The 12555-nt window shown below is 51.5% G+C and overlaps 1 protein-coding gene and 1 long non-coding RNA gene across 2 annotated transcripts; both read right to left on the bottom strand.

Moving 5' to 3' along the window:
- Nucleotides 1-3945: 3945 nt before the first annotated feature.
- Nucleotides 3946-12545, bottom strand: CNPY3 (canopy FGF signaling regulator 3). Its single transcript, XM_061146735.1, has 6 exons — nt 12285-12545; nt 8735-8858; nt 7829-7925; nt 5252-5374; nt 4902-5019; nt 3946-4605 (listed from the first exon to the last, which is right to left on the bottom strand). Exons 1-6 carry the CDS (start codon nt 12451-12453, stop codon nt 4388-4390), a joined length of 849 nt encoding a protein of 282 aa, XP_061002718.1. The 5' UTR covers nt 12454-12545; the 3' UTR covers nt 3946-4387.
- Nucleotides 8865-12211, bottom strand: LOC133059516 (uncharacterized). The gene is made up of 3 exons (XR_009693576.1): nt 11742-12211; nt 10451-10556; nt 8865-10241 (listed from the first exon to the last, which is right to left on the bottom strand). It is a non-coding gene; the product is annotated as an uncharacterized LOC133059516 (long non-coding RNA).
- Nucleotides 12546-12555: the final 10 nt, after the last annotated feature.

The raw sequence follows: 12555 nt of genomic DNA, 5'->3' as shown, positions 1-12555 counted from the left end.
CTTAGAGCCCATGCTCTGAAACGAGAAACCACCACAGTGAGAAGCCTGAGCCCTGCAACTAGAGAAAGCCCGCATACAGCAACAAAGACCCGATGCAGCCAAAAACAAATAAATAAATACATATACATTAAAAAATAACACCAGGCTTTTGAGTGTCTTGCTTTTTTTTTTTTTTTTCAGACAGAAAACCTTTTCTACTTTAGAAAAGTGATGATGTTAGGAGATGTTACCACCCCTGGAGCTGGTGATGCAGTTGGTCAACTTCTCCCATCTTCGGGTGCAGTTACACCTCCCAGTAGAGAATCACAGCCATTTTAGTGGAAGTTTAATAGGTGAAGAATACACTTTTAAAGAATGAGTAAAATTGGATTTAAAGAAATTGTAAGAAGTCAGCCCTTGAGGGCAGCGATAAGGGTCAAGCTGCCTTTTTAAAGAAATAATATTTATTTTTGGCTGCGCTGGGTCTTCATTGCTGGCTTTTCTCCAGTTGCAGTGCAGGGGCTTCTCACCGTGGTGGTTTCTCTTGTTCTGGAGCACTGCCTCTAGGGGACTCAGGCTTCAGCACTTTATTACGAGGGGTCAGTAGTTGCGGCTCCTGAGCTCCAGAGCACAGGCTCAATAGCTGTGGTGCACGGGCTTAGTTGCTCCACAGCATGTGGGATCTTCCCAGATCAGGAATCGAACCTGTCTCCCCTGCACATGCAGGCGGATTCTTTACCACTGAGCCACCAGGGAAGCCCCCTGAGCTGCCTTTAAGCTATACACACAACTGTAAATTTTGAACAGGGAGAAAGACTTGAAGGTTAACTCACTTTTAACTGCATGTCCAGCCTTAAACTCTGAAGACATAAATAGACCACTGGACAGCAACCGGTCTGCCTTCTGGAGAGCCAGGTGAAGGGCAGGAGGGTGGATGAGCCAACCAGCTGTGGCTGCAAAGCTCTGTCAGAGGCTGTACCACAGGACACTGAAGCCATTCTTTCTGGGTTCATAACCTGGTTGGCTCACTTCCTAAATGTGTGGTCTGGGCAAGTTATTTGAACTTTCTGTGCTCCACTCATTCAACAGATATTTTATTAAGTAGCTACTCTGGGAATTCCCCAGCGGTCCAGTGGTTAGGACTCTGAGCTTTCATTGCCGAGGGCTTGGGTTCCATCCCTGGTGGAGGAACTAAGATCCCATGAGCCCTGCAGGGTGGCAGGGAGCTGGGGGGGAAGCAGCTACTCGTGCCTGGGGCTGTATTAACCACTGGGGATCGAGCAGTGAACAAAGTAGACCAAAATCCCTCTTCTTTTTGTAGAATGTGTGGGGGTGCTGGTAATAGTGTTTTGTGATCTTCCTGCTGGTTGATTTTGGTATTCAGTTCATAAAAACTCATTGAACTGTACATTTTGATATATGTACTTTGTATATTTTATTATTCTTCAATAATGTGTTTAAAACTCCATGGCCTTGTGTAGATCACAGCTGTATTAAATGAGTTAATTATGTAAAAGCATGTAGAGTGGTGCTTGCCACGATAATATGCATTCAAAAAAACAGTGGCTACTATATTATTATTGTTCCAGTGAAATTCCTTAATAGTACAAACCAGGCCATCAGGGGATGGTCAAGAGGGATTCTGCTGGCTCTGCCGCTAGGATTAGTACATAGAGTCCATCCTTAAACCAGTTAGGCATGGACTGTGCATCTTTCAAGAAAAAAAAATGTGCTTTTCTTTCAGGATCAAAGACTAAGAAGAGGAATTTTGCTTGTACTTGTGAACTAAAGTGATTTAGGGCTGCTCTGACATGTGGACAAGCTGTGAACTGCACAAAGTTTCTGCATTTAAGGGGTTTCCACTCAAAACTCCAAACCTCAGGGGCTTGTCTATTTATCATTTTCTGGCAGGAATTCTGGCAGTCAAGTGTCTTATTCTAACAAAACTTTTATTAAAACAACTGTCTAACAGAGGGGAGTCAAAGGTGTGAAAAGCACCACTAAGTTGCAGGGAAACACCATCCAGGGACTTGGAAATAAAGAGGAGCCTGCCTCCTAGGAGCTGTGCCTTCAAATAAATACACAGGGGCCCTGATGCAGCCACTTCTGAGCCTATAGAGCCCCATCCCCTGAGACTTGACTGTCATTGAACTTGAACAAACTGGACTTGTGGCTAGTCCATTAGCCTTTGAGATTCTGGATGACGGACATCCTCTCTGAGGTGCTGACAATTCATGTTTCTGAGGACAAGACTTCCTTCCAGTGTGGCTTCACTGAGGTCCCGGCCCCTCTTAACACAACATCCAAATTCCTTCTGGTGAAGTGGGTTCCAGCCGATCTCCTCCTAAGAGCCATGCCGACTCCTAGATCCCCAGACTGGCAAGTCTGAGCGGCACCCAGACATCTGTCTGACAAGCATCCAAGTGACTTTTAGGTCCACGTGAGGGTAGAAACCATTCTGATTGGGTTTCTACTAAGGGGACTGAGATCAGGTTCACTCAAGCTCAGCCAGACCCCTCACCTTATGGAGAGAACGGGTGTGGGAAAGTGGGAGGCTATAGTCAAGCTCAGAAAGGCTGGTATGTGTGGTGGGGAGAGGGAAAGGAAAACCTGTGAAGTGCATCCTGCTCTTTCTTTCCTAGGCTGGGCCAGGGAGAAGCTGCCTGCTGGGGTGGGTGGGTGGGTGGAGAACTAGAGTGTGCAACATGCCTGGCCTTGTGGGGACAGGGGGTGGGGGGGTGCGGGGTGTGGGTGAGGGCGCTCATCCTCCAGCAGCCACAGGTCAAAGAACAGAGCAGTCACCATGCTGCCCTCCCTCCAGTCCCAGCCTAGGCCTGGGATTGGGCTCCTGGTCTTTGTCTCATCCTATTCACAGGACAGTGAAGCTCTGGGGATAAAATTAAGCCAACCACTGGAGCTGTGGAATAGTGACAGGAAGGGACAATCAGAGACTGGCCACCAAATTGTAGACAGTCCAGGGGGCTGCAAATGGTTCCCTAGCCCTGAGTTCCAATGCCTGACCCCTCCCCAGTCATCTACACTCAGAACAGAGTCCAGGATGGGACCAGAGTCTAGAGTGGCTTCTCTGCCCACAGCCCCTCCAACATGGGGACAGTCTCCACACCGCAGTTGGGGGCGGGGGGTCACTAGACCACAAAGAATCATCCTCTCAGGGCCTGTTCCAAGCCTCATGACTCAGGGCAGCAGCAGCTTCCAGTCTGCTCCACTCTCTGTGGCCTGGCTGTCCCCAGCCCTGGGGAGGGGACCCCAGAGCGTTTTTGCCAGAAGCTGGAGTCTGGGAAACCTGTAGGGTTAAAGCACGGACTACCCGCAGCCGTCACCACTATTGCTTCTGACGCCACCACCGATCTCTGCCCTCAGGACAGACCGGGAGGTGCCTCCCACCCCTTCTCCTCAGAGGCCAGCCTTGCTGTTCGTCCCCTGCTCCCAGAGAACATGGTGTAACCGGTGTTGTTGGGGGCTTGGCCGTCCTTCCCTGTGGGTTCCTGGCACAAGGGCTAGGGAACGCAGAATGGTCAGGTGTGGTCATCAGGGAACAAGGGTCAAGACCAAGAGGCCAGAAGCCAAGAGGCAGGACGTGGAGAGGAGGGGCTGGGGCTGGTGGGGTCACTGGGCTCACTTTACACAACCAACGGGAAGGCCTAGGAGGGGAGAGGGGAGGCGGGAGGCCGGGAAGGAGAGAGGGCGGCGCTCCAGGCCTGAGCAGCTCAGGGAGACCACAGGCAGCTGAGGGCCAGGGCCGGGGCACGATGCCCACCCCACACCCAAGGCCCGGCCCTCACCCCAGCCACAGCCCCGGAGCCCTCCCTGCGCCTGCTTTCCCCACGGCTGGCAGGTTTCAGGAACAGCCTCCCATCCTCAGCCCAAGGTGGGAGCAGGGGGCAGGAAAGAGTGGCAGGGGGCTCCGGCCCCTCTGAGCAGCTGAAGGGGACTCAGAAATCTGAATGAAAAAGGCTGAAAGGTTTTTACTCTGTGAGCCCCAGGGGAGGGCTGGGCAGAGCACAAGGTGTCCACAGGAAGAGGGGATGCGGAGAGGAGGAGCTGGTGCTGGAGGAGCGAGGGGGTGGGGGGCTCTGGAGCCCCAGTCCCGGGTCCAGCTCGACACCTGCCCACCGGAGTTCACACTGGAGTCCTCGGCAGTCCTGAGATCACAGGGCCCGCCTGGAGTCTGGGTCGGGAGAGGAACGCTGGGCAGAGGGAAGAGGCCGGCCTGGCTGCCCGCAGCTGATCCAAGTTCTCCTGGGGCTGGAGTTTCCACGGCAGGAGGCGGCACCGGCCAGGCAGGCACCGCTGAGGCCCCAAGCTGCTCCGTCTGCGGGAGCCAGGGGCCCCAGACCCTTCGGCTCCCAGCTCAGGCTCTCGGTCAGCAGGAGCCGCTAGGTTAGGCTCAGAGCTCATCTGGGGCGCTGTGTGTGAGCGGGGAAGCCTTCTGGATGCCCTCGTCCTCCTCGGGGCTGGGGTCTCCCTCGAGGCCGCCCAGCTCCTTCCTCTGTTTGCTGCTGCCGCCGCCCAGGGCCTTGGCCCGGCTGCTCTTCTTCTTGGATTTCTTGCCTCCCAGGGCAGCTGTGTCCCCCTTCTTGCCAGACCACTGCTCTGCCAGGCAGCCTGTGGGGAGGAGGAGAGACACCCTCAACAGGCTGGCTGGCTGGGTGAGGAGCTGGGGCTGCAGAGCCCCTGGGGGCAGTGATGGGATCTGGCCCCAGCTCTGCCTCACTGTGGCCCCCCCGGCCCATCTAGGGGGCATCTGAGGCGCCAGGCCCTGACCCCGCCCTGTACTATCCAGTTCCCTGAGGACGGAGGCTACAACGCCCCCATTTCTTATTTCTTTTCCATCCTCTCCTCACCCACCTCCCCAGAAGGGGAGCAAACAATAGCGGGGAAGGGAGGGCCCTCAGACTCACTGGCGTCCTTGCCCTTCAGCACGTGGTTGGCGCAGAGGAACTGAGTCAGGTCTTCCTCCTGATGGTTCCTGTACCAGTCCTCGATCACCTCCTCAAACTCTTCTACCAGGACGTCGCACTGTTAACCGCAAGGCCTCATGTCGGCAAAGCCCGGCCCTGACCCCTCCCGGAGGACCCGGGAGAGCCTGAGCCTCGTCTCGCCACCCACGGGGCTGGTGGCTGTGACTCCGGCGAGGAGGCTGCAGCCAGAGGCGGGGTGAGATGGCTTGACCACAGTACCCCGGCTCCCGGTGGCCCTCGTCAACCGAGGACCCGCCCCCACCAAACCCTGGGGGCGGTGGGGCCCCTACCTGCTTCTTGAGGTCAGCCACCTCTGCCGAGGTCTCGTTCCACAGCTCGTAGGGGATGTCCATCACCACCTTGACCCCTTTGTGCACCAGGTTGTGTAGTGTCTCGAAGGTCTCTGACATGCCCTGGAAGAAGCGATGGGATGTGAGAGGGAGAGACCCTTCCCCTCCCTGCCCTGTGCCTCTCCTGGTGGGGCTGGAGACCCAGGGAACCCCGCTCAAGGTCAGGATCCTTTCTGGCTTCTCGCGCTCATCCTCACCTCCCCTCCCCTCTTTGAGGCCTGCGTCCCACAACCCCTCGACACACACAGACTGTCCTGCCTCCCCACACCTCCTCCTTTTGGAAAGGTTGCTCTCGGGACCCTTTGAGCAAATACTCCTTTCCAGGATAATAAACTGGCCTTGTCTCTTTCCCCTCACTGTGGCCTCCCCCGTGTCCAAGCCACTCCCTGCTTCTGGTTCTTCCCACTTGTATCCTTCCTTGCTGGAAAGAAGCACCGGCAAGGCAGGGAGGACTCTTGGTTCTGTATGAAATTATTTCTGCCAGCCACCTAGGTCTTCTCCACAGAGACAACACACTACCTGTTTCTTCTGTCTCCCAGAGACCACACATGCGGATATAAGCCACTACGCACACAAAAATAGCCTCTCCTCCACCCCCGTACAAGCAGCTGTATGTATGTATCATACACACTATTCTGCACCATGCATTTTTTTACTTAATAATATCCTTTGGAGAGGGCTTCCCGGGTGGCTCAGTGGTAAAGAATCTGCCTGCCAATGCAGGAAACTCAGGTTCCATCCCTGGGTCAGGAAGATCCCCTGGAGAAGGAAACGGCTACACACTCCACTATTCTTGCCTGGGAAATCTCATGGACAGAGGAGCCTGGAGGGCTATAGTTCATAGGGTCACAAAAGAGTCGGACACAACTTAGTGACTAAACAACTATACTCTGGAGGTGATTTTAGTTCAACTCATAAAGAACTACCTCATTCTTCATTGTACAGTTTGCTTAAGAGTCCACTGAATGGCCAACTTACTTAACCACTCCCCTACTAGCGCATGGTCAGGCTGCTTCTAATTTTTTCGCTCTAGAAAGTAAATTTAAACATTATTACATTAAACATGGGTTTATTACCAAGTACAATGTTAATACAAATTATAAAGGTAAAACCTAGGACTTGTGTGGCTTAGAAGTATTCCTCTAGGTTTCCCAAGGGTTTCTGAAGGATCTCCTTTGCTAGAAGGGTACTTAGGTGGAGAAATGTGGGAGACAGCTCTTCTACCAGACATAGAAGATGCAGAGATAAAGAAACATGGGCCCTTATAGGAGTGACAGGAGACATATGAGCCTCCAGACCCCCAACAGCCCGCTCTGGATCCTTTTGGAAAGACACATGGCAACAGGTATACAGGGAGGGGTGTGGAGTAGGTGGGTAGGATGACATCTTATCAATGTCCAGGAGCCCTGGCATCATTCAGCCACAGAAGAGAGCTTATTGTCGGTTTATTGTCAAGCCACACCCTGGGAATTGTGTGGCTGGTAGATTCCGTGTATGAGTGGTGAGCTCACACAGGTGTATTGACTTCTGAGCCGCTACATCCATGTGACACAGTCTTCAGGCAGAATGTGTGAGATGAGGCAAGAGGGAAAGAAGAGGAAAGGGAAGACATCCAGTTTTTGATGGGACTTTAAAACCCTGGGCCTTGGAGAAGGAAATGGCAACCCACTCCAGTATTCTTGCCTGGAAAAGTCCATGAACAGAGGAGTCTGGCAGGCTGAAGTCCATGGGATTACATGACTGAGCATGTGTGCACGAGGGTGGAGGGAGATGGGTTGGTAGCAATAAAGTGGTAGAACTAAAAAAAAAAAAAAAAAAAAACCCTGGGCCAGGGAATGATTGCTATTGTACGGACCTATTTTCCCATCGCACATCTCATTTTGGATCAGAACTTAAACTGAATCACTTTATTTTTTCACACATTCATGCACCTTTCTTTTGTGGATAGAAAAGTATATTTACTTTTTTTTTTTTTACTTTTTATATTTACACAAGGGAAAATAAAAAAAAAAAAGGAAACATGGGCCTTGCTGTAAGGAAGCTCATCTCCAGTGAAAGAAGCATTCATGTACATGCTGAGTACAACAAATGTCATAAAGGCATCATGATGGAGGTCCAGGTGGGGCCCCCGTGGACCCAGAGAAGGGACATGGCAGTCATCACCCCCTCCCCAAGAGTTTTCTGACATCTCCTCTAAACTCCCACAGTTCTGCGCATCCTGAGTTCTCCCCGCACAAAGTGCTCTGGCCCCCAGGGGGCTGCCACCTGGGAGCGTTTCTGTCCTAGGCTGAGGCAGGACCCCAGAGGGCAGGCCCAGACATCAAGAATGTGCCCACCCGCACTGAAAAGTCAGGCCGCTCAGGATGGGAGGGATGCAAACAGCAGTGGATAAAGAACAGGGAGCTGCTGAGAAGGGAAGCTCCCAGGGCATGACCTTCCGATGGCACCCAGACCAGGGGACACACTGAGCCCTGAAGCCTGGGCCCAGTGGGGAGGAAGGGCGTATACAAAGCCAACCTTAGCGAATCGGTTGCTGCCAGTCCTCTCCTTGTGCAGGCTGTAGTCCAGGAGCCGCTTGCAAATGGTCTCCGTGACTTCGATTAACCTTAAGTCCCTGCCGAGACAGCAGCACAACACAGTCCCTGCCTGAGCTCCCCTCCTCCACCCTGCGGGTTAGGGGTTCAGCCCTCCAGCCCTGCTACCCCGGCACCTGCACGGCTCATCAACGGGAAGGCAGAGCTGGGAGGGAGATAGGTCATCGGGGGGGCTCTGAAATGCTGGAACACAGACCAGAGAGACACAATTTTAACAGCTCTAGGAGAAGAAAGTTGTTGTTGTTGTTTTAAAGTTAAATGATTAGCTAGATTAAAAAAAAAATAAAGCAAAATGTATGGATATTTGATGTCGAGATATTGTTTCATTTTGAAAGGATGATCATAGTTGATGGAAAAGCTTTTTGGTTTGTTTTTAATATTTATACCTAGCAAGATTAAAAATTGGTACGCCTGTTTTTTTTTGGCTGCACTGAGCGGCTTGCAGGATCTTAGTTCCCTGACCAGGGATTGAACCTGGGCCATGGCAGTAAAAAAATGTCCAGCCCTAACCACTGGACCACCAGGGAATTTCCCAGCAATCCTATATTTTTAAAGACTGGTCCATAAATTCCAATCACTGGGAGTCACTGATGAGGTCCAATAGTCTTGCTTTTACAGATGAAGGATGTGAAGCCCAGAGGCACTTGGGGATTTAGGAAGGCCATACAATCAGTTCAGGGTAGAAGCAGTAGGCAAACCTGGGTCTCAGTTACAGCCGCCTCCTTTTGGTGGGTCTGCCTAGTGGGAAGGGAGAGGGAACTTCAAGATGCTGATGCCTCAAGGAACAAAGCAGAGCAGGCTGCTGCCCCTTGCCCTCTCCTCTACTTACGACTTGGTATATTTGACGCCTGAGGCCTTCCGGTCCAGGATGCCATAGCCTGTGTCGATCACCTCCTTGGTCTTGCCAGTTTCCTCAAAGGCTGACTTCAGCTCCACGGCGACATATTTACACACTGGGGGAAGAAGACACAGCACCACCTACTGAGTGCATCTGAGTCTTTGCAGGGAGCCAGCTCCCAGCAAAACAGACCCAAGCGGACGCCTCTCCAGGACTGGGTTGAGTTGATGCTTAGGGCAGAGAAAGGAGTCGGCACCAGACCAGCAGTACAGTTCAGTGGGTGAAAGGAGGCTCCAAGATCCACTGCCCCCTGTCATCTCTGGGCCCTTATCCTACTGCCTCCATTTCTCCCAGCCCCTTCCTGCCCCCGACCCCCACAATCATTTATGTCACTGAAAAGAATTTCAAATATATAGAAAAGCTGAAAGAGTACAATGAATAACCATATACCTTACACTCACAGTCAGGAGTTGTTAGTCAAAAAGAATAAAAATAAATTAAAAAAGAAAGAAAAAGAGAACAAAAAGAGCTATTAGTAAAAAAAAAAAAAAAAACAACAGTGATTTGCCACTATTTCCGATTTATAATACAAAGCAATGTGATAATAATAGATGTCAACAATATACACAGTTTTTGATAAACCATTTTGAAAATAAGCTGCAAGACACCATGATCTTTGCTCCTAAACAAGTCATCGAGCACTTCCTGAAAACAAGGACCTTCCCCTACTAATCATAAAACAATCACCATTCTTGGAAAATTTAACAATTCCTATCTCATCTAATACTCACTTCATGTTCAAATTCCCCAATTGTTCCCAGGATGTCTTTTATGGCTGTTTTATTTCTTGATTTCATATGTTATTTCAACACCAGTTCTCTAGTCCTACCAAGTTAATTTGCTCCATTTCCCCCCACAGGCCTGTTTCTACTGTTTTTGTACATTTATTTTCTCATTTCCTCTTACTCTTCTTCAAATAGTTATTAAGCAACTCCTATGTGTCAGGCACTGCCTGGGGATACAGAGAGGAAAACAAGGTCCCTCCCTCCCAGATACTCAGTCTAATGGAGCAGAAAGAAGTGTAAACAAATAATTACCGTTGCATAAGGAGTGCTACCACGGAAAGTGTGCACTACTTGGGGCCTTAGGGAAGTGCGTGATGCCCTCTAGGGCTTTAGGGCTTGTCTGTCCTTTCTCTCCATCTCATCTTAAAAGCCTGCTTCCCCAGGAAGCCCTTCTGGATGAGTCCCACCTGCTCTTGATTTCATCCTGAGACTCTGTAGGACCATGCTCTCACCAAGGGCCTTGATCATCATCTCATGTGACTCTCCAATTAGACTACAAGGGCACTCAAAGTGAGGATCATGGGCTGGATTTCTTCCTTATTCCTCTATTTTGGGACTTGGTATGTGCTGGATACTTGATAAATACTGCCCGGAGAGACTGTGCTTGTGATCGAGCAGCTTCTGATGTCTCCGAATGGAATATGATCTGTAGGCTAAATGTCAACAGCATTGTTTTAACAACAACAGCAGAGTTGGATAGAAAACCAATTTACCACCGAAACAAACAAATTCCCTGCAGGCCTGCTTGGTGAAATTTTATAACATATGCATTAATAGAAGGCTTGGAGAACTTGGAACACACGAAGATTCCAAAATGTCAGCCATTGATCTCAGAGTCTGGGATAAACTGAGGGTGTCTCACCTCCCTGGCTCCCAGCCTCTTCTGTCCTGCATTCTGTGCGAGCTCATCACTTTTCTGACTCCAGTGCTCCACCTCTCCCAGGTGCTCAATATGTAGTATGCCAGGCCTGGGGGGTTGGAACCCATCAATCCATTTCTCTTACATCCATCAAGTACAACCTTGCTTCTCAACTCTTCCAAACCTTACCTCTTCAAGACCCCCTCTGGGGATCCCACCCAGAACCAGACTTGGAGGAGACTCATGGCATAGACCCCAGATCCCCATGAACATCTACCCACTTCTTTCTGGGCAGTTCCTCTGCCAAGGCCTCTTCCACTCAGGCTACTAAGCCAAAGGCAGGTTTTGTGGGCCAGTCAGCACTTAACAACTAAGGTGTCACAGTGATAAATAAAAGTAAAAATACACTTAGGTTAAGCCATCCTGTGACTGAAAAGCCATCCCTTTTATTCTTTATCAATTACCTACAAAATCAGGTTGGATTAGAATGATCTAAAGATTTTTGCCAGCTCTATGCTTTTATGAGTCTCCTATGGAAAAGAAGTGTGAGCTTCTTAGGCTGTGAGAACAATAAGAGAAACGATAAGGGCTCTTCGGCATCAGAATAAGATAGAAAATGAGAAGGGGAAGTGAAATCCCCAAAGGATCTTAGCTGTGGCCAGAAGAGTGAAAGGAAGGCATTATAACCCTGTGACTGTCTGTTCAAGAGAGTGAGGGAGAAAGTACAGGCTAGAACCCATACTGGAAGGCTGACCAGTGAGGTCAGCTCATCTCTGAAGATCACCTTTAATCTCTCAAATGGAAGGATTATGCCTCCCAAACCACCCACACTCCCCAGCACTCAGGAAATATCTGGCTGGCTACAGGCTTTGAATTAGGATGCAACTGGTTTATAGCCAGCTTTCAGGGGTGAGGGGCTGGGGTTAGAGAGGTGAGAACAGAACATAGGAGTGCGTGTAAAGGTCTGAGGACAAAACTGAGAAAAGGAGAGGAGGAAAAAAAAGGTAGGCCCTTGGCTGGTGTGTGTGCTGGCACGCTTCTCTCTCTCCCCATCTCTCTCCCTCCGTATCTCTGTTTCTCTCTCACACACACAAGTGCCACACTTCCACCTCTCTGTCTTTGGGATTCACTCTCTTCCCATATCCCTAAAATCTCCCTCTCTCACCAAGTTCCCCCAGGTTCTTTTTCTCCTAAAGTGACCCCTTAGGTCTCAGACCCTCTTCCTTCCTCCACACACACCCACAGCACCCCCAGCTTCACCCACGTTCACTCATGCCTGTGTGTGAACAGCTACCTGAGACAAGGTCCCTTGCCCTGGAGGAGCTCACGGCTAGTGGAGGAGACGGCCGGTGACACACAGCCGGCTGTGGTCAGGGCACAAGGGGAGCGTCTCAAGTTCTTCCCCCAAGACCGGTCATGTGAATCTTTTCAGTTCCTCAAATTTGTCCTTTGCCTGTAGGCCTCTGCATCTGTGACTTCGCTTCTCTTCACTCGACTAACTCCTAACCACTCAGGGCTTCCAGGAGGAAGTCTTTCCCCGCATCTAGGGTCTAGATTTAGATGCTCTTCACCCAGCCCCCAAAGCCCGGCGCCTCCTCTCTCATGGCACCTACCACCCCCATTATGACTGCTTGTTTTCACCGATTTCTGAGCTCCAGGTGCACCGAGACCTGCTCTCTCGGTCGCCCCTGCGTTCCCAGCGTCCAGCACAGTGCCAGGCACAGAGGAGGTTCCAGAAGTGGAGACCCGCTCAGAGCCCGGGACGGTCCCTCCCCCAACCCTTCTCCGCAAGCCCCGCCCCCCAGCAGGAGACTCCCCACGGGCCCCGCCCCCTCACCTTCGCATTTGCTGGGCAGTCGAACCCAGTCGGTGTCCTCGGCTCGGGCCTCCCTGGGGCCCAGCTCCGGGGCCGGCAGTAGCAGCAGCAGCAGCAATAGCAGGGAAAGAAGCAGAAGACGGTGGGCCCTGGGTCGGGGCCCGGACACGGGCTCAGGTAACGGCTCCATGGCCCAGCCGGACCCGACCCGACCGGACCGGGGCTGCGCTTCCTCCGGCTGCGCGCGCTGGGCAGCTTCCCGGAGCCGCTTCCGGGACTGCACACGTGCCTC

This window comes from Dama dama, chromosome 7 (assembly GCF_033118175.1).
Source record: "Dama dama isolate Ldn47 chromosome 7, ASM3311817v1, whole genome shotgun sequence".
NCBI lineage: Eukaryota > Metazoa > Chordata > Mammalia > Artiodactyla > Cervidae > Dama > Dama dama.
The sequence above is the reverse complement of the archived record's forward strand: the minus strand, read 5'-3'. Positions and strand labels throughout refer to the sequence as shown.

Coding starts and splice junctions, on each gene's coding strand:
- CNPY3 (XM_061146735.1), bottom strand. CDS start 12,453: ATGGAGCCGTTACCTGAGCCCGTGTCCGGGCCCCGACCCAGGGCCCAC. Junction 8,859..12,284: donor ACTGCCCAGCAAATGCGAAG/GTGAGGGGGCGG, acceptor TTCTTCCCCCAG/TGTGTAAATATGTCGCCGTG. Junction 5,375..7,828: donor GCAGCAACCGATTCGCTAAG/GTTGGCTTTGTA, acceptor CGCTTCTTCCAG/GGCATGTCAGAGACCTTCGA.